The sequence below is a fragment of the Aristolochia californica genome, unplaced genomic scaffold (genome assembly GCF_029961685.1).
Source record: "Aristolochia californica isolate CCGP_79_NKW_82.1479 unplaced genomic scaffold, dmAriCali1.0.hap1 SCAF_14, whole genome shotgun sequence".
NCBI classification, from domain to species: Eukaryota; Viridiplantae; Streptophyta; class Magnoliopsida; order Piperales; family Aristolochiaceae; genus Aristolochia; species Aristolochia californica.
The window spans coordinates 8,480,970-8,501,945 of record NW_027181815.1 but is presented as its reverse complement, the minus strand read 5'-3'; the positions used below and the strand labels follow the sequence as shown (position 1 = coordinate 8,501,945).

Below are 20,976 nucleotides of genomic sequence, written 5' to 3'. Positions count from 1 at the left end.
AAAGCCTTCCCTCAACTCTCATGCATGATCATTGAAGGATTTAAGACACTCCTAGAGAGCCCACAATCAACCTACATTCAGATGAGAATGTACCAATTGGTGGAGATGTGATCAGAACTTTGATTCAACTAAGAAAGAAAGGCCATGATAAGGTATACTTTCTCATTTTATAGGTCTCTCTCTCTCTCTCTCTCTCATACTAAACCTCAAGGACATAAGGTTCATTGGAGGAGATAAACAACCAACTAAAGGAGGTTGTGTTAGGGTTAGTTGTCGGCAACGATGAGAAACAAGACAGTCAAAGATGAAGACAACAACAAGAGAAGGTTGATCAGAGAGAATGCTCGACCTTCTAGATTGCTTCAATTTGGATGTCAAAGAATGCAGTTTCGTTGAGTAAAGAAAATTGCGGAAGCCCATCCCCTGGTTACTGTAGGATAGGGGGAGGGAAGGTGTTGCTTCCTTCCCCAACCATCTAGAGCTTCCTCCCTTGCCCTTTTATTAAAGGTAAAGATATCCTCCTTAAACCCTATTTAGTTTACTTCCCCAAGTTTGCATAAACAATCCAAGAGGGGAACATAAGTTAGGGGGAATTAAAATGAATTGGTCATAGAAAAATATGACTCATCAAGAACAAAAATTCTAAGTTCTTAAGTTTTGCCTCGAGTTAACTTGAGTCCAGCTCAGAGTCAACTTGAGCTGAAGCTTAAAAGTGCAATGCTCTCCTGTTAGGGTCGAATCAAATCTAGGATAGTTTGAGCCAACTTGAGCTCTAGCAATAACTTAAGTTGCTCTCAACTGTACCCCAACTCGGCTTTACTGCTTAAGGAGCTTCTTTTAGCCTGTTTTTTAGGCACCCTGAAGGACCTCCAGGTTGGGTTGAGGGGTCTTGACCTCCAACGGAAAAAAAATGGTCAGTTGTCTTTTTAGTTCTATAAATATCCCCTAGAAGCGATGCTTAGATGATGTTAATGAAAGCTTATCCTCCCAAGAACTGAAGTCTTGCATGTTATTGATAAAATCATTGAAACAACCTGTCATCATTGAATTACTCTTCTTTGTATTGTGTTATATATACATTGTAAATCAAAGTGAAGGAGTATGAGAAAAAATGAGTCTTTGTTTTATCATGGCATTAGAGTGGGTGCATAACCCAAAGAGTTGAACAAGATCTCTTGCTCTGATAGAGAGGCATATCGACAATGAGGTTCTTCTCGAACCACCAGTATATTGATTCAGCGAAGAAGAAGAAAGGCGGTCAAAACTCCCATTACCAAGAAGAAGTTGAAGGCCAACACCTTGCTGATCCCTCAAGCTAGCTGGATTGTTTGGATAGTAGGATGTGATCCTGACGTTGCGGAATCATCTTCACCAAGGTGCGTCCAGACTGATTTTTTTACCACGTGAACAGATTTGTCGTGGACGTGTACTGCTTCTTGAAGTAGTGACTTCACATACCACTTCTGAATCTGAATATCTTGTCAGCCCTCATTCATGTCTGCTTCTTAAGATCACCGATCATATGATCCTCATTGTACTTCGCTTCACCGATTATATCTCATATCTTCCCAAGCCGGCAAGGAAGAATACCCCAAGTACCAGGTGTTGGTGACCAATGATTGCATTTGCATGCAGGAGAGCATGAGGTTTTGTGCTGACGAATTCTAGAACGTTGAGGCTGTGGATCCCATGTTTTTCAGGAGAGACGGAGACACCTATATGCTCAACGATGGACAACTCCTCCATGACTCTAAAACTGGCACCTCTACCATAAAATCTAATGAGGAATCATGCATCCAACCCACTCAGTTCAGGTTCACCATCAAACTCTGAACCTATCGTCGATCCCTCCGTTCTGTTCAGTTTGAGATTTGTATGAGATTCCTCTTCATCCTGACAACAATGATTCTGGGTGAAATTTCTAGTAAAGAGTAACAGTACCGGTGGTGGTCAGAGCAGACTTTCTCACAGTGGCAAATGCAATCATTGTCCACCGATTGTATCTCATATCTTCCCAAGCCACCAAGGAAGAAAACCCCAAGTACCAGGTGTTGGTGACCAATGATTGCATTTGCATGCAAGAGAGCATGAGGTTTTGTGCTGACGGATTCTAGAACGTTGAGGCTGTGGATCCCATGTTTTTCAGGAGAGAGAGAGACACCTATATGCTCAACGATGGACAACTCCTCCATGACTCTAAAACTGGCACCTCTACCATAAAATCTAATGATGAATCATGCATCCAACCCACTCAGTTCAGGTTCACCATCAAACTCTGAACCTATCGTCGATCCCTCCGTTGTGTTCAGTTTGAGATTTGTATGAGATTCCTCTTCATCCTGACAACGATGATTCTGGGTGAAATTTCTAGTAAAGAGTAACAGTACCGGTGGTGGTCAGAGCAGACTTTCTCACAGTGGCAAATGCAATCATTGTCCACCGATTGTATCTCATATCTTCCCAAGCCACCAAGGAAGAAAACCCCAAGTACCAGGTGTTGGTGACCAATGATTGCATTTGCATGCAGGAGAGCATGAGGTTTTGTGCTGATGGATTCTAGAACGTTGAGGCTGTGGATCCCATGTTTTTCAGGAGAGAGAGAGACACCTATATGCTCAACGATGGACAACTCCTCCATGACTGTAAAACTGGCACCTCTACCATAAAATCTAATGATGAATCATGCATCCAACCCACTCAGTTCAGGTTCACCATCAAACTCTGAACCTATCGTCGATCCCTCCGTTGTGTTCAGTTTGAGATTTGTATGAGATTCCTCTTCATCCTGACAACGATGATTCTGGGTGAAATTTCTAGTAAAGAGTAACAGTACCGGTGGTGGTCAGAGCAGACTTTCTCGCAGTGAGAAGTCATCGTCTCCGGAAACAAAAATAGAAATAGACAGTTCCACCGTTGATCGGCGTAGGTTTGTTTCTGGATAGGCGTAGAGACTATTTCTCCATAGGTCCTTTTGCAGTTGCTCCGACAGCGTCGAGAGCCCAAAAATCTTCAGGTCCTCGTTATCGTCTATAAGGAGATTCTCTGGTTTCAAATTCTGGTGGCAATAATCAACGTTGGAGATGAGCTGTTGGAAGTACTTATTGTTGGCATGAGATCCTCCAAGAGGAGAAGTTTTTCCTCTATCAAACTGTCTTCCAGATTCGTAAAAAATGGAATAAGAAGTCATTTGTAACAATAGCTTCGAAGATGATCCGAGAGACTAGTTTAATTTAGCTGTAATCTTTGTATATAAATATGGATGTATTAGTATGAAATGATGAATAAAAAAGAAAGATTTACAGAAATTTTACATGGAATCAGAGCTAGGTTAACCAGTTAGACGGAGGAAGAAGTCCTCCTCTAGAGGATCTCACGCCAACTGTCCCCATAAAGTTGGTGTGTATAGATCTCTAATGCCCAACTTGAGGGGGATTGTTGGCGTGAGATCCTCCATAGGAGGACTTTTTCCTCCGTCGAACTGTCTTCCACGTCTATAAAAAAGAAGGAAGAAGTCCTCCGTATCAATAGCTTTGGAGATGATCCAAGAGACCGATTTAATTTACTTGTAATATTTGTATATAAATATGGATGTATTTGTATGAAATGATGAATAAGAAAGAAATATTTAACGAAATTTTACACTTATGAGTGAAGTCCTTGAGTTTGCCCTAGGTGACGTATGGCAAAGAGCTCCATGTCCCTAGACTTAGGTGACGTATTGATGAATTATCTGCACCCTATCTTATGTAGTCAGAGAGCACTTGGAACGAAGCTAGAGCATTTGCAACGAATGGTTTGTCTACAAATGCGATTATTGATATATTTATCTGGTTTGGAAATAGAGGTTCTTTTGGCTTAACTCGTATGTTTTTTTTATGAATGAGTCCTAATCCTCCACATTCATAAGTGTCACTTCCTCTACTATTTTTTTTTTTTAGTATTCCTCCATTTTATTGGGTAAGGGAATAGAACTCCAAAGGATAATTTGTTTGATTCATATCCCAAGCTTAAAAAAAGGACAATGAGTACAAAATCTATCTTAGAAGACTTGGTGACAAGGACCACACAGGTCTTGACTCAAACTCATACTCCTCTACCAAGCTTTGACTCTTCTGCTTCACAAATCGGTGTGAAGCTGGATAAAACCAATTATGTCTTATGGTCCCAAATTGTTGAGATGTATATCTTTGATAAAAATAAATTGGGATATATTAGTGGAGATTTTCCATTGTCTCAACCGACAAACCCAAGTTTTCATAAATGGAGACCAAAAACACAATTGTAAAGGGTGGTTAATCAACTCGATGGACCCATCCCTAATGAGCAATTTTATTCGATTTCCATCTATAAAAATGGTATGGAATTCTATTGCTATAACCTTTTATAATGGAACTGATGCTTCCCAAGTATATGATTTAAAAAGACGGGTGACTAGAATGAGACAAGCCAAAGGATCTATTGACAAATATTACAATGATCTTCAAGGCTTATGGAGAGAAATGATTTTCGTCGACGTAACCTAATGGAGTGTGAGGTTAATATATCAAAATATAATTTCATCTTACAAGAAGATAGCGTGTATACTTTTTTTATGGGTTGGATGATCGACTAAATAAGATTTGGAGTAATGTGCTAAAATTGCAATCATTTCCTACGATAGAAGCATATGCTTATATGTGAAGAGAAGATATGAGACATGAAGTAATGATAACGGGAACAGAAAATATGGTTAGTGTTTTTATGACTTATAAAGGAATCAAAATGGGACAACAACAATCATCTCCCCTCTAGATATTCCTTTCTATATGGAACTGAAAATTGAATACCACTTCTAAGGCAAAAGGAAAATCGAAAGGATGAAGTACTTATTGTAAAAAATGAAACATACTCGTGAAACTTATTTTAAGTTACATAGGTATCCAAAATGGTGGAACAAATTCAAGGTTCGGAAACAACTTGAAGTTGCCTCCAATGGAGGCTCATGATGGGCTACTCTAGCGAACACAAAACCTCAATTATCTTTTATCCTACAAATCAAATCGTCAAAAGATACGCTTAATGAACAGGATAACTATGGGTACGCAGTACTTAGTTCTAAAAGGAGTGATTACAGTGGTTGGATAATTGACTTAGGGGCAACCAACTACATGACATGTGATTTAAATGATCTTATCAAAATTACTTAACAAGGCAAACTTGTATTGCAAATGCTAATGGAGTTATACATCTAATTATAGAAATTGGAACTGTTGTTTTATCACTCTCACTCTCCTTATCTAATAATTTTCTAGTTGCATCTTTCTTAAATAAATTAATGTCAGTTGGTCAAGCTTCTGAGGAATTAAATTGTGTTACACTTATCTATCCCACCTTTTGTCTTCTCCATGATATTCTCACCATAGAGATCATTGGGTATGTTTTTTCTTTGGTATATGAAGTATTTTTTTCCATATTTATTTTCACAGTTGCGTGAATCAGACTTGAAATGTCATACTTGCATTTTGGCCAAAAGTTATTGTGTACTTTATCTGGTAAGCTTGCATAAAAGTGAAATTTTGTTTGCCTTAATTCACTCTGATGTTGGGGGACCTTCTCCTACTACCACCTCTTCTAATGTTTGATGGTTTGTTTCATTTGTAGATGATTATACTCGAATGACTTATTTATACTTATTGAAACATAAATATAATGTCTTTGGTGTCTCTCAATCCTTTCATGTAATGGTTCGTACACAATTCTCATCTAAAATTCAGATTTTGATCTGATAATGAGGGAGAATATGTCAATTAAGAATTCTAAGCTTATTTTCAAACTCATGACCTTCTACACGAAACTTCTTGTGCCCAAATGCCACAACAAAATGGAGTTGTTTAAGAGAAAATATGGAAGAGTCTTACATAACTCTCACAATAATAAGTCTTACAGAGTCACAATTATTATGGAAGGAGGTCTCACAGAAGAGTTTCATTTTAAAGGTGTTTTAGTTATGTTAGTCTTCTATATATGTTGAATTATTTAATATGCTATGACTTATTTTAAGTGTTAGCGTTTGGGTGTAATTGAGACAAAAGTAGTTTAATTGTAATTAGACTCTACTACTTTCCTTTATTATAAATAGAGGTTCATGTACTTTGATTACATTAAGTCAATGAAGTATTTTTTTTCCATAAATTCAACATAGTGTCAGAGCAGGTTCTGTGAGTTGACTTAGTCAACCCACAGAGAAAAAGTGATCATTTTCTGATCTATTATCTCTAACAGTTTAGGTTTAGGTTTATATTTATCTTTTTTTTCTCTTTTCTGTCCCTATACCCATTGTTTTCTTTGCGTTTTCACCTCTATACGTCTACTTTTCAAGGAAAATGAATTTTTTAAATTGAAGTTATCTACAAAAAGAAATCAATATTTGAAGTAGTAAAGGTTAGACTACAAGAGAGGTTCAAGTAGCAACAAAAAAATTTAACTTTCAAGCCATTTTATAATATTAAGAACGAGATTTTATATGGATAATTGTGTATCAAAAGAAATATTTGTAAGTCATTGATCTGAGTTTTTATATGGAGATATTGAATATATATATATAGGGATGTTTTAAGTCCATTGAGACTTTCATATGTATTCGTGGGTTTTTTATCATCGTCTTGTGAATGTGATAGACATTACCCACTTATCACCCATTTCTACCTTTGAGAGTTGATGCCCAGATTGGGACACTGTGATGGAGGAGCTTATTACAACATCTATGCTATTTGTTTCAAGTTGAGATCACTGTCATTACCTCCCAGTTTGAGGGGGGGGGGGGGGCGTCGAAGAAGAAGTACAAGAAAGAGGTATTTTATTCCATATGTTGTGGTAAGTTTTATATGACTAAAATATTCAAGAAAAAGGGAAAACAAAAGATGAAGTTTTTGCATCTATGAAGAATTGTATTTGCCAAGAATTTTTTTTAGCAAAAGAAAATTGAAAACCAAGTATCATTTTCAGTGCAAGCTGAAGTTATAAACTCCACCTTGAGGGGGAGTGTTGAAGAGCAAATATGGAAGAGTCTTACATGACTCTCACAATAAGAAGTCTTACAGAGCCACAATTATTATGGAAGGAGGTCTCGCAGAAGTGTTTCAGTTTAAAGGTGTTTTAATTATGTTAGTCTTCATATATGTTGATTTATTTAATTATGCTAGGACTTATCTTTAAGTGTTAGAATTTGGGTGTAATTGGGACAAAGGTAGTTTAATTGTAATTGGACTTTACTACTTTCCTCTATTATAAATTGGGGTTCATGTACTCCAATTACATTAAGTCAATGAAGTATTTCTCTCTTAATCGGAGCACATATGCCAAATAAGTACTCAGAAGATGTTGTGAGCACAACAATACACTTGTTAAATCAAACACCTTCAAAAGTGTTGAATTTTAAGACCCCACTATAGGTTCTTTCCAACCATGTTTCTTTACCTACTATTTTGTTGATTCCTTGGTGATTCCTCCATGAACTTTTGAATGTGTGGCCTTCGTTCATTTTTATAAAAATCAACTCACTAAGCTTGATCCATGTGTAATGCATTGAATATTTCGGGGGTATGACACAAAAAAAAAGGATATCGATGTTACAACCCTCTCATTAAGCTTTCCTATGTCACTATGGATGTTAACTTCTTGGAATCAAAGACATTTTTTTCTTCACTGATATTCACATTTGCTCTTTAGGGGGAGATACAAAGTGAAGAGCAAATTTGACGGAAAGGGCCAAGGTTTGAAGACAATTTGATGAGTGACGAAAATTTGCTGCTAATAAATGAGGACGAAGGAACTAATGGTAATGGTATTTTTTAGGGATTTGAACTTGAGAATGAACCCCTTCACTCCACTGTGCTTGAAGATTTCCTGAGGTAAACTCTCCGACTACACCTTCTCCTTTTGATAGCTTGGATACTTCTGATTGTAATAATTTGCCTTTCAGACACTATCGTGGTAAGCCACCAAATCGATACTCCCCAGATCTCAAAAGTCTTTCTCACTAGTTGCAAAACTGAATAATGTTTGAGTTTTGTTGTCCCATGCAATAAACTTAGACTGACCAATGTATCAGTTTCACGTAAAGAAAGTTTTTCTTTATGGTAATCTTGAGGAGGAGGTTTACATGGATATTCCACCAACATACATTGCATCCTTGGAAACTAAGGTTGTCTGTAAGTTACAATGCACATTATATGGGCTAAAACAATCACCTCATGCATGGTTTAGTCTGTTTAGTTTGGTTATATGAAAATTTGGTTTCAAATAAAGCAACTCAGATCATACTCTATTCCAGAAACATCAACTAAGAAATGTAACGACTTTTATTATTGGGGATGACATGGAAGAGATCTTTAGAATTTAGGAACAATTGACAATTGAATTTGAAATGAAAAATCTGGGAAGACAAATATTTTTTGGGAATTGAAGTAGCAAGATTAAAAAAATGTAATTTCTTTCTCGAAAGAGATATGTGCAAGATTTGCTATCAGATGTTGGATTACTAGATTGTAAGTCGACCGACAGTCAAATTGTCTATAATCACAAAGCTGGAGAATGTGTATATTAAGTGCCAACTAATAAATAAATGTGTAAAAAATTGGTCGATAAGCTAATCTATTTATCCCATACTTGACCAAATATTGCTTATGTTGTAAGTATAGTGAGTCAATTTATGCATTATCCTAGTAAAGATCATATGGGAACTGTAATTCAGATTCTTTACTATTTAAAGTCTTCTCCTAAAAGGGGGCTTATCTTCTCCAAGAATTATCATCTAAATATTGATGGTTACATAGATACAAATTGGGTTGGAAAAGTTTTTTACAGGAAGTCCACCTCGGATTATTTTACTTTCGTAGGAGGCAATCTTGTCACATAGAGAAGCAAGAAGCAAAAGGTAGTTTTGTTGTCCAATGCCTAAGCCGAGTTTAGAGGAATGACCAAGGGTCTTTTTGAAGTACTTTGGCTTAAAATACTGTTAAGTGGGATTGGATTTGCTCCTAGTACCAAAATGAACTTGTTTTGTGATAATAAGGCAACCATTGATATTTCTCATAACCTAGTCCAATATGATTGGACCAAACATGATTGTTCCTAGCAAGATCTTCTTACAACTCACTTGTCAAGTTAAGCATAAAAGTTACCTATATACTAACTTGAGGGGGAGTGTTGGCGTGAGCTGTCAAATAGAAGAAATTAAGGATCGGTTTATAGTGGCATGAGCTGTCAAAGAGAAGAAATTGAGGATCAATTTCCATTGTTTCCTTCTTTCATGGATCATCTATAATATCAAGAAGAACAACTTATATGAGTCATAGAACTAGTGATCACAAATACCTTTCCTCCTCTATGAAGCAAACCATCATCTTCAATATCCAAATCATTCGTGAGCCAATGCTACGAATCCTGAAACTATAATTCACATAATTCCCGAGGTTTGTTAAAAAATAAAAAGATTTGTTCAAGTCTTGAAGAAGCTTGATTTATCTTCAGAAAGGTTAGAAACATGGAATTCTTTTCATCTTGGAAACAAAAAAACAAACTGCTCCATCATTAGGTTGGGATTAATTCAAACAAAAAATAAAGAACTTTCTGTAAAAACTATGATTGATCCCAAATAGATCCATTCACTACCAAACACAACTTTTGTTTCGTAAGCTCTATATATTTTTTATCTTTCGAGTAAATCTCAACCCATTGTCAGCATGAATGTAGAAGCATCATTCAATAATTTGAATGTAATGTAAGACGGTGATAGACGAGACATTCTGTTCACCAGAGACAATAGTTGAGAAGCTTTGTTGGCCGGAAGTTGACGCCATGTCAGGAGGTACGATTTTGGTTTATGAATTTCGTATATGTTTTTGAAATTCATTAAAGTAATTCTACATGTGGTATCAGAATATTATGAAAGTTCATTCATAAAGAAATGTGCCATATAAGGTTCTAATTCAAAGGAGACAGTTGCATTGTAATACGTGGAAGGTAATACTTGCTCTAAAGGACTTACCGCCACAATTCATGTCATTTAATCTTCTTTATTTGAGTATAAGGATATTCTATATATGAAAAATATTCATGAAGATGTATCAATGATACATATTAAGTAGATGTATGAGTCAAGTGGGAGAATATAAGACGGTTCACGAACCGTTATATAGATGGTTCATGATCTGTTACTTAAGTGACCCATCCCTCAGACAGTTTTCTATTGATGGTAGTTGTTGATTACAACCTTATGGTTTCCCGTCAATTTGGTGGTCTCCTTTTATGGAGATGAAGCTATAAAAGGGGATCGGGTCTAATAGAGGTATATCTGAACATTGTCTTTGATGAGCCTATGTGATATACAAATATTCTATTAGCCGGAGAGGATAGCCGAGTAACTCTGTTTGACTGGAGTTGGCACCGTATCAATGATACGATTTTGGTTTATAAATTTATATATACTTTCAAAATTGATTAAAGTAATTCGAATGTATGGTAATAGCCGACGATTGCAGCTCCACCTAACAGGCCGGTGAAGAACGGTGACGCCACGCAGACCCATCTGCATCTAATTCAACTTCACGTCTGTCTGAACAGCCATTCTGCGACGCTGAAGACTCCGCCACGTGTCCCTTCTATCAGCAACGCCGCAGTGAATATCTCTTGTTTTTCTTTCTGAAAGCGATTTCCTGCTTCCACCGCTCGAATGAAGCCAAATGATGCTTTCGGCGTCGCAGATGCCAACGAAGATGGTGATTGACGACTGACGACGGCCAGCTTTGATGTAGAATATGCTTATCTTATGAAAGACGCTGACGCAGAACGCATTATTGGATCTGTATCGAAATCGAAGCAACTCTGCGTTCAAGCCAATCCTTTGAAGTAAATCGTTTCTGACTCATGCCTCTATTAGGGTTTTGCTTCTAAGAGGTGGGAGCATTCTCAATAACCTGAGAGGTCCTAGAACAAAGAAGAAGATAGAGACGCAGGGCTTCAAAATTTTACTTAATGGCCAGTGTACCATAAATGAAAATGAATTAACTCCATTAGACTAGAGAAGCAGGGCTTCAAGATTTTACTTAATGGCTAATGCACCATAAACGAAAGTGCCATTAGACTAGTGAATTCATTTTTACTGGTTGTTTCACTTAATGCAATATTTTCTCGTCTTTATTACCGATCAATTCAACTTGTCCGATAATAAACTTTATCAATCTCTCTTTATTAAACGAAAGTGCCATTAGACTAGTGAATTCATTTTTACTCGTTGTTTCACTTGATGCAACATTTTCTCGTCTTTATTACCGATCAATTCAACTTGTTCGACAATAAACTTTATCAATCTCTCTTTGTTTCTCTTGTGGGCACAAAGACTCATGAACTTCCCTATCCCTCTCTCACGACGCTTGTTGATGTCTGGTCCCAAAATTTTATTGTACACATTAATACAATAAAGTATTTTATGTTGTACTTTTTATTGAATATACTGACACAAAAAAGAAATTCACTTTCACGTTTTTTTCCTACACGCATTAGGTTAACCTGTAATTTATTTGAGTCGACTCGGATAAAAGAAAAGGCGAATTGATTAAGGGGTCGGAATTGACCTAACTCACCTTAAACTCGCTGTAAGTTTACTAATAAACTCACGAGTCACCATCTAGTTCACCCGTCCAACTCAGATTTTCCGGGACCTGAGTTAGAAAACCAAATAAAACTGACATTACGATGGCGCTATACGAACGGTCAATCTTCAAGCCACGTTAATTGAATTTGAACCAGTCGGCCATCCGATATCCGCCGGCGAGGCCATCGCCGACGGCATCACTCATGATATATAGCTGGATCGCTCGTCGGCCGGCCGGGTGCGAATAATGAAAATATTTCCATCGCGCGAATGACGAAAGGGCTCTCATCTTCTCGCAATCAACCAAGGGAAGATATTTGCTCTTGTGACTGTTCCCGTAACTTTTTGCCATCTTCTTTATCGTCATTCGTCATCCAGCAGGACCATGGCATTCCTTGGACAACGAAACCATTGACCATGGACCATCCGATATGGTCATGCACTCGCCATCCACTTCGAACTCTCTCGAATTTTCTCTCTGTATAAATTGGCCTGCTAAGTACAGTTTCAGCGATTGATTGATTAATGACAAGACGAAACCAAGGCGAGTAGAGGAGTTCGGTCTGCGGAATTAGCTGATACTTCTCCATTTTCCTTCTCGGGTCGGCGACTTCAATCGTCTCATCAGAGCGAAGTTCGTTTTATTGTAGTTCGTTTGAATTCATCTTCTGTGTTGCTGTTTTTGTTTTCTAAAATCTCTTGGTTTAAGGTACTTAACTTTAAAAAAAAAATTAATCGATTTTTTTTTTTTTTTTTTTTTGTGGTGCAAAATTAGAGAATGGTTAGGATAAGGCGAAATATAGGTCCATATCCAAGCGATCTTTGCAGGATTTTTGACCTTTTTTTTTGTTCGTGTTGAGGATCTAGGTCTTCAGATGGGTGGATTTGGATGTCTTTCTGAAACTGGTGTCAGTGATGAATGTTGGAACTTGTTGAGGAACTGTATGACGAGCTCTTTGCAGAATGACGTCGTGTATATTGGGTTGTTTGCAATATGAATGCGGTGAATTTGTGAATTTAGCCTTACAATTTAAAAGCGTTGTTTTGTGCTTGACTTTTGATCCTGTTGTTGACGGAGTGGTGGGTGTTGGTTGATGATTTCTTGACCATCTCTGTGTGAGCCCTGATCAGATGATTACTTATTCTTCCCTGTTTCTTTAATGATTGAACGAGGAAATATGGATCATGGAATTCTTAATCTTTCCACGGTAAAGCTTAAATACACGGGGTGAGATTATGCTGCTTCCCTGAGATTGTATTAAGCGATTGTTTTCTTTTCGAAGAAATTACTAACTTCCAATGTACACCTATGGGAGCTCGAGGAGCTTGGGATTTCATCCAAGATATGAGACAATAATTTGACGGTCTTTAGCTTGTTGTCTACTTCGAAAATAGAGTTGTCTTGATTACTTGTAGTGGATCTAGACTAAGTGTATAATTCTCGTCCAGGATGTGCAAATTCGGAGAATTTTACTGAAAGTTGGTAGGTATCTAGCTGCTTGTGATCACCACAAAGTTCTGTTGCTTGCAATTCCTGATTTCGTGATGTGGTCTGTTATGTAATTGTTTTAAGTCCTTGATATATGTGGAACAGAGGGATATTGGTCTCAGTATGCATTTTAGACAATGGGGACCATAGGTTCATTAAACCATCTACTGGAGTGTAGACTATGACTGGTGTTAGAGTCTTTTTTTATAGAAGATAGAAATTAGTTCTTAGTGTTCGTCCATTGGAAGGAAGATTTTTAGTGTCAGACAACACAGAGGGAGATGCCGTACTGTTAATAATGCGATCGTTAACAAGCCCTTGGCATGGTTTGTCATATCGAAGGAAGGCTGTACCAACATGGTTCTTCTTCACTAAGAGACCCGCATTTCCTCGCTTTGACATCCTTCTACAGATGCAAAGATGCTCATCATCTAGGAACTTTCTTTGGTGCAATAACTTACCTGCACAAAACATCAATATAGTCGAGGAGTTTTCACCTCTTTTGTTTTTGGTTTCTTTATGCCCACTATCTTCTGGTTCAACTCTTCTTTTTTTTTTTTTCTCTATATCCATTATCTTCTGGTTTCCTATATGGATTGTAGTGCAGGGTACTGAAGTTCTCATTCTGAAGATGAAGATGATTGCTGGAGTCATTTCGTTTCCATCTTGAATATTCCGTTGTCTAAAGCAAAACCATTGATGACTTAGTAAATATTACATCAGAGTTATCTATCACAAACTGCTGCTGATAAGGGTTATCATCAGAATTCTGTAGGTTTAGTTAGGTAAAGGTTGCTATATATAGGGATTGAGAATGAGAGGGAGGCAAAAGAATTACTGGTTGCTGTTAAGTACAACTCAACAACCAGGGAAATGCCCACATCTGGTCAAAATGAGGTTAGGCATGTGATTAAGGTCAGTGGTCAAAGAAGCAGACCTTTTCAGAGATGGGAGCAGTACTGCAAGCTGAGGTAGGCTTGCTAATGTTTTGTGCCTAATGGATGGTGACAACAGTATTCTTCTCCTGTTATTTTTATGTCTTTGCTCTTTTTTTTCTTTCTTTTATGCTTTGTGTGTGTTTGATATAGTGTGATGTATTCCTTTTACCAGAATGTGGGGCGAATCAGGTGCTGTTCCGGAATATAGTCCAATTTTGATTTTTGGACTACCTCGAGGATCCAGTTATCAGGCACTATTGGTTTCTATTCACTGGCTGGAGATTAGGCGGTGCCTCATGCAGCTTTTTTAGTTGTTAATATGTGGAGTTGTTGTACTTCCTGCATGTTCTGTAGATTCACTTCTGTTGAAGTTGTGCTGAATGGAGCTGTTCGGCATTGCTTGGCTTTTAGTTCTTGCTGATTAGAAATCGACTGCAGCAGTTTGCAAAGAAGCAACAATATGATGCCGTGTTTGCCTGGTTTGGTCGATGGCTCATGCTTTCCAAGGCTTAAACCAGTTAGACTAAATTATATTTGATCTTGCAGGTGTTCTAATTCTAGTAGTAGATTTGTCTTGAAGTGCATGGAGGCATTGGCAAATCATATAGTATCCCCTGAATTTATGGGCAGAAGGACAGCTCATGAACAGAAGAAGCCACCAGTTCCTACATTGTGTGGTGATGATTCTGCTGTCCCAGAAGAACTGGAAAGTGTTGGAAGCATGTCTGATCATACAAATTTTGTTGCAACTGACAGACTGGAAAGAGGGTATTTGCAGTACGGGTAAGCTGTTTTCCTGTGCTTATGTACTTCTCATAAGAGGATATTAATATATGTCTTAACATTTTAACTTTTCTCTTTTGGCTAGGTGCTCACACTATAGAAGAAGGTGCCGCATTAGATCTCCATGCTGCAATGAGATTTATGATTGCCGACATTGTCACAATGAGGCAAAGGTCAGTGACTCAGTGCAATGGAATCTATCTTACACTTGAAAGTCAATAGTCTACCCTATAGATCTATGGGCGTTCTGCCATATTGTGTGTTGTTGATAAACTTATATTTTCAAAATATCTTGGAAATTGAAATTGGTGTAATACCCTGTTATCCACTGCAGCCCCTAATTCTACTGATATGGATTTTTAGTGTTTTGGATATGGGAAATGACAATTGTGTATATCTATGCATGTACCTTATTATGTTCCTGATGCATGTCTCTTTCTCCAAATATTTTGCAGGTTTGAAATTGGTATGAAATTAGTGAAGCCATGTAAATTTCTAAGTTCTCACACTTTTCTGCTGACTACTTTAGTTTTTTTCTTTCTATTTTTATCCTTTAAGAATGTATTGACTATTGACTAACTGTTTTAGAGCATTTTTCCCAAAGATAGTATCAACTTTAGTGCTTGTGTAAATGAAAGTCACTGAGAACCAACTTTGAGTTATTGTGTGGCTTTTTACAACTATGCACTTCCTGTGTTTGCAGGGTTTCTAAAATTTTGTGTGTTTTTCTGCCTGGGAAGTTTTATTCTATTCTGCATCAGCTTTAGCAGTAATGATGAATTAACAACTTCTTGGACTCAGCATCATTTCAGAAAAAAAAAAAAAAAAAAAAACGACTTCTTGAACTTAACTTTGAATTGTGTGGTATTCTGAATGATCCTTGCCTGTGAATGGTACACATAATGTCATTTACAGGAATCATAAGATGGTTTTTAATTGTATAGCTCTTTTGAGTCAATTACTGCCCTTTAGAAAATCAGCTACTACTAGACATTATCAAAATTAACTTTATTATTTCTTTTTTGGTTCAGAACTCTATTTTTGTGGAGAAATTGCAGCGGCATGACATTCCACGTCATCAAGTGCAACAGGTGGGTACCAGTTTTTTCTTTGCTTTCTTATCTTCCCTACCTTTTAATTAATAATTATATATTGTTACTATTAACTTTGTTTCTCTTTTTCTCTTTGTTAATATATACATATTTTTCAAAAATAAAAATAATAACTTTGTTTCTCAGTGAGAAACTGAAGATATCTGTCTTTAGCAATTTTTAGTTAAGGATTTTGCTTCTTTTTTTCAGGTTATTTGTTCTCTCTGTGGCACTGAACAGGAAGTAAGTTTCACTGGGTTCATTTTCTAATTTGATATCTGCAGTACAGGTTTTTAATTGTAGCTTTTGATATTAGGATTGCCAATCATAGGCTGTCCATGTGCAGTTTAGTTTCCAACTTTACACTGCTCTAAGATTGCCATCACAAGTGTGGTGGCAGAATTTATTTGTGAAAGCTACACTCCAAAATCAATTACTGGGTCACTGACCTCGGTCAAATGAGCTACTGTATACACTGAGACTTTTCACAGTGGCTGCAACTCAGAGTTTGTTCCTGTTAAAAAGAAATAAATTAGGCACGGAAAAAAAGGGGAAGAAGATGGTATAGTGAAATAATTATAAGTAGCAAGAATTGTTACTTGTCTTATTTGCTTAAATAAGTATAAGTAGCATCAGAAATATACATAGTATTGACTTTTAGAGAAAAATGCTATCAAGCATCACCTTCTTTCTGGGAGTTTTTAGATTCATCCTGCACATTAGGGGCATGGTTAGTGGAATTGACCCAGATTGTTTGACATTTCTTGGGAAGTAGCTTGTTTCATCTATTCTTTCTTGGAATTTTTAAGCAATACTGTTTATTGCTTATGAGAATGCATAATATTCTTCTGAAGAATTATTTCCTGCCAACTTTCCTTTATATGGACCTACAATTTCTGTTGGAGTCCGGAATTTTTTATTTTCAGTTGGTTGGAGTCCAGTACAATCCTGCAGGTGGTTCTCTTTAATTTAGACTTCATATAGAATTCTTCTATTACTTATGGACCCCCTTATCTGTGATTACTGAACAAGGTCCACCAAGTTTGTATCAACTGTGGAGTGTGCATGGGTAAATACTTCTGCGAGACTTGCAAGTTGTTTGATGATGATGTAAGCAAACCATAACACTGAACTTCTCTCACCTTTCTGGCTTTGAGGAATCTTTGTGATGACATTCGACTGCTTTTATTTACCGATCTGAGTGCTTTTTGTGATCTGCAGATATCAAAGGAACAATATCACTGCAGTGGTTGTGAAATATGCAGGTTTGTGTAAATCTGTGAAGTTGCGATCAGCAATATATATATTGACATTTTTCAGCGCTTCTGACATGCACAAAATTGTGTTGGTTTACAGAATTGGAGGTCGGGAAAACTTCTTTCACTGCTATAAGTGTGGTGAGTTTTGTATTTTCCCTGCTACCATAATCAAGATTTTCCACAGTAGGCATTCCTGACCTTTGTCTAACTAGTCTATGCAAAATGTCAAATATTACGTAACTGATGGATTTAGATTTAATCATGCGATTCTCTGGCAAGCATGAAGGCATGATTGAATTAGTATACATTGTGACTCAGATTTTTCCCATTTTCCCACTTTTTTGAAGAGGTTGTCTGCTCATGCACTATGCTGTTAACCTCATTCAATTGTATGTGGATGTCTGGGCTTCTATGGGTATGAAATTCTTTGGTAGTTTTTCTAATGTCTAATTGATTTATTTTTTGGTGTCAAATGAAGGTTGTTGCTATTCGGTTCTATATAAAAACACTCATCCTTGTGTGGAAAGAGCGATGCATCACAATTGCCCTGTTTGCTTTGAGGTCTGGTTTAACTCTTCTTGAATCTCTTTCATTCTTCATTTTGTTATTTCTCATTTTCAACCTATCTCGTACTCACAGATTCTAATTTTGCAGTATTTGTTCGAATCGACGAACGATGTAAGTGTTTTACCATGTGGCCACACAATCCATGTGAACTGCTTGAAAGAGATGCAGCAACACTTCCAGTAAGTGGTCTATCTTCTATCCTAATGTTTTTGTTGTGACTTCTTGAGATACAATCATTGTTTGATTTCAGATATGCTTGCCCACTGTGCTCCAAATCTGTCTGTGACATGTCCAAGGTATGGGAGAAAATCGACATGGAAATTGCAGCTACACCTATGCCTGAACAATACCAGAACAAAATGGTAGGCTGCTGTGTATGTATTTTTGTGCAACTTTTTCATGTGGATTTCTTTGTTTGATTAGCTGTGTATGTATCAGGTATGGATTCTTTGTAACGATTGTGGAGAGAAGAGCTTGGTTCAGTTCCATGTTGTTGCACAGAAGTGCCTTAAATGCAAGTCCTACAACACTCGCCAGACAAGGGGCGTTACTGAAAGATAATCTCACTGAATACCCTCATCGGTAATGATTGGACGCAGCCGATGGCACTGAGCAGTAAATTGGAAATGTTGCTACTCTTCCGTTTGGCATCTTATGCTTTAATCCTTAATGCAGGCCAATGTGTTACTCCGGTTGGTGGGTTCTTTCTTTCTTTCCTTCTTTCTTTAATGGGCATAAGTGTTCTTATTTTCTGTTTACTCTGTTAAATGTTCTGGATGTTTTCAAGTTTCATCTTTATCTGAAATTTATGGGGTTCCATTGTTGATATTTTAGACGAAACTGTGTGAGCGAAAACGTTGGAAGCAAATTGGTGGCTTCCTCACGATATAAATCCCCCAAGTAGAGTAATTACAACTCACAAGGAAGAAGCCTTTGTAATTTTTTTTGGTTCGAGTTTATCGGTGATAAAACTGAACCTGCTTCTAATGACACACTGGCAACCAAGGGAACAAGAGTGCCCAATCAAAATAGAGAAGATTGCAACTGATATTTCGGAACAAGAATGTATAGTTAAAATAGATGATATTGCAACTGATATTTTGGGCCAACAATTTTGTTACGTTTGTGATGGTATTTATTTTTTATTTTTGAATAGCTTATGTATAGGAGGAAGTTACGGAGAGTTTGTGTATAAATATCATACGTTGTATACACTGTAAATATTTGAAATTGAAATTCTAAACCCATCAATTTTCTCATCTAGTTAAGCTTGACATGGTATCAGAGCTTATTTACGTGTTTGTTGGCCTAACTTACATGTTTATAACAAACTTAAAATTAATTTTTGATCTAAAACTTATATTTTTCTTGGTTATAGTCTATCACAGGGCTACAAATGTTTCGATTTGACCACCAGAAAATTATATGTCTTGCGCCATGTCATTTTTTATGAGTCCTTGTTTCCATATCAAAAGAATCTTTGACATCTATGTTTCCCTTACCATCCTCATTAAGTCAACCGCATAATCCACCTAACCATGCAAGTCCACATATATGTCCCAATAACCAGTTGCACTTTGACCACGCCAATCCACAAAATCAAGTGTCTTCGGATATTCAGTCTATTATGTTCTCTTTGGATGTTACTCACGAACCAGCAAGGGATCTCACTCGCACTTCAGAAGATGTTGTTGGACCATCTCAGCCACCAAATCCTCCTCATTCATGTGATATTCAAATGCCACGCCACATGCTTACCCGATCACAAACAAACTCTCTCACACCAAAAGCTCTATGTTGGTATAGCTTGATACCCACTCCCTCAATGTTTACTTACTAATCATGTCTTATCTCTTACAGAACCTACTTGTTTTTCAAAGGCCTCAAAACATCTCTATTGGCGTGAAGCCATGGACACCGAGTTTAATGATCTTGTCAAAAATGGCACTTGGGATCTTGTCCCATCTATGCAAAGTCACAATCTTGTTGGAAATAAGTGGGTGTTCCGAATTAAACGATATGCCAATGGTAGTATTGAGTGTTTTAAAGCGTGACTAGTGGCGAATGGTTATCATCAGCAACCTGGTGTTGACTTCATGGAAACCTTTAGCCCTGTGGTTAAGCTAGGGACTATACGGTTGTTATTATCTTTGGCTATTACACGGCACTAGAGCATTCGACAGATTGATATCCAAAATGCATTTCTACATGGCCAGTTGCAGGAAGAAGTTTGTATGCAACAACCTCAAGGGTATGTTCACACTGATTTTCCTACTCATGTGTGTCGCTTAAAGAAGAGTTTATACGGTCTTAAACAAGCTCCTCAAGCTTGGTTTTCTAGACTGACCGAAACACTGTAGCAAATGGGATTTGTTGCTTCAAAGGTAGATACCTCTTTGTTCACACTTCATCACAACGACTTCTTTATTTTCATCCTTATATACATTGATGATATCATCATCACCTGGCCCTCTTCAAATGTGATTGACAAATTTATTCAACAACTTGGAGGTATTTTTCCTGTTAAATATTTAGGCACTCTATCTTATTTTCTCGGTGTAGAGGCTTTGTTCGATGGTCATGATCTTTTTTTAACCCAAAGAAAATATGTGGCCTACCTGCTATAACGGGTTCACATGCATGAAGCAAAGCCATGTTCAACTCCTATGAGTACCACTTATAGTTTATCTAAGTTTGAAAGTCATGACTTTTTTGACCCTCAACATTATCGAAGCATAGTTGGGGCATTACATTACTTGGGCTTCACTCGTCCAAGCATTGCTTTCGCAGTCCACCGTGTTAGCAAATTCATGCATCAACCCAAAGACACTCGTTGACAAGCTATCAAGAGAATTTTTCGGTATCTCAAATCTACGATGAGCGATGAACTTCGTTTACAAAGTACTTCAGATCATTCTCTACAAGGGTTTAGTAATGCCGATTGGGCTGGCGACAAAGATGAACAACGTAATATTGGGGCATACTACATTTTTTATGGATCCAATCTTATCAGTTGGAGCTGTAAACAATAACAAACTATTACCCGAAGTAGTACTGAATCAGAATAAAAATCCCTCTCCAACACAACAACAGAGTTACATTGGCTTCAATCCATACTTCATGATCTGCGGCTTCCCTTAATAACCAGTCCAATATTACGGTGTGATAATATTGGAGTTACTTATTTGTCCTCTAATCCAGTCTTCCATGCTAGAAC

General features: G+C 37.2%; 1 protein-coding gene across 1 annotated transcript; it reads left to right on the top strand.

Annotated features, from left to right (window-relative positions):
• Positions 1-11,886: 11,886 nt before the first annotated feature.
• LOC137949546 (probable E3 ubiquitin-protein ligase RZFP34) lies at positions 11,887-18,586 on the top strand. The gene is made up of 12 exons (XM_068795614.1): positions 11,887-14,092; positions 14,232-14,842; positions 14,928-15,015; positions 15,874-15,933; positions 16,144-16,176; positions 16,966-17,043; positions 17,155-17,198; positions 17,290-17,330; positions 17,671-17,753; positions 17,847-17,938; positions 18,010-18,121; positions 18,198-18,586. Exons 2-12 carry the CDS (start codon positions 14,643-14,645, stop codon positions 18,318-18,320), a joined length of 954 nt encoding a protein of 317 aa, XP_068651715.1. The 5' UTR covers positions 11,887-14,092; positions 14,232-14,642; the 3' UTR covers positions 18,321-18,586.
• The last annotated feature ends 2,390 nt before the right edge of the window (positions 18,587-20,976 follow it).

Coding starts and splice junctions, on each gene's coding strand:
- LOC137949546 (XM_068795614.1), top strand. CDS start 14,643: ATGGAGGCATTGGCAAATCATATAGTATCCCCTGAATTTATGGGCAGA. Junction 15,016..15,873: donor ATTGTCACAATGAGGCAAAG/GTCAGTGACTCA, acceptor TTTTTGGTTCAG/AACTCTATTTTTGTGGAGAA. Junction 17,331..17,670: donor CTTTCACTGCTATAAGTGTG/GTGAGTTTTGTA, acceptor TGTCAAATGAAG/GTTGTTGCTATTCGGTTCTA.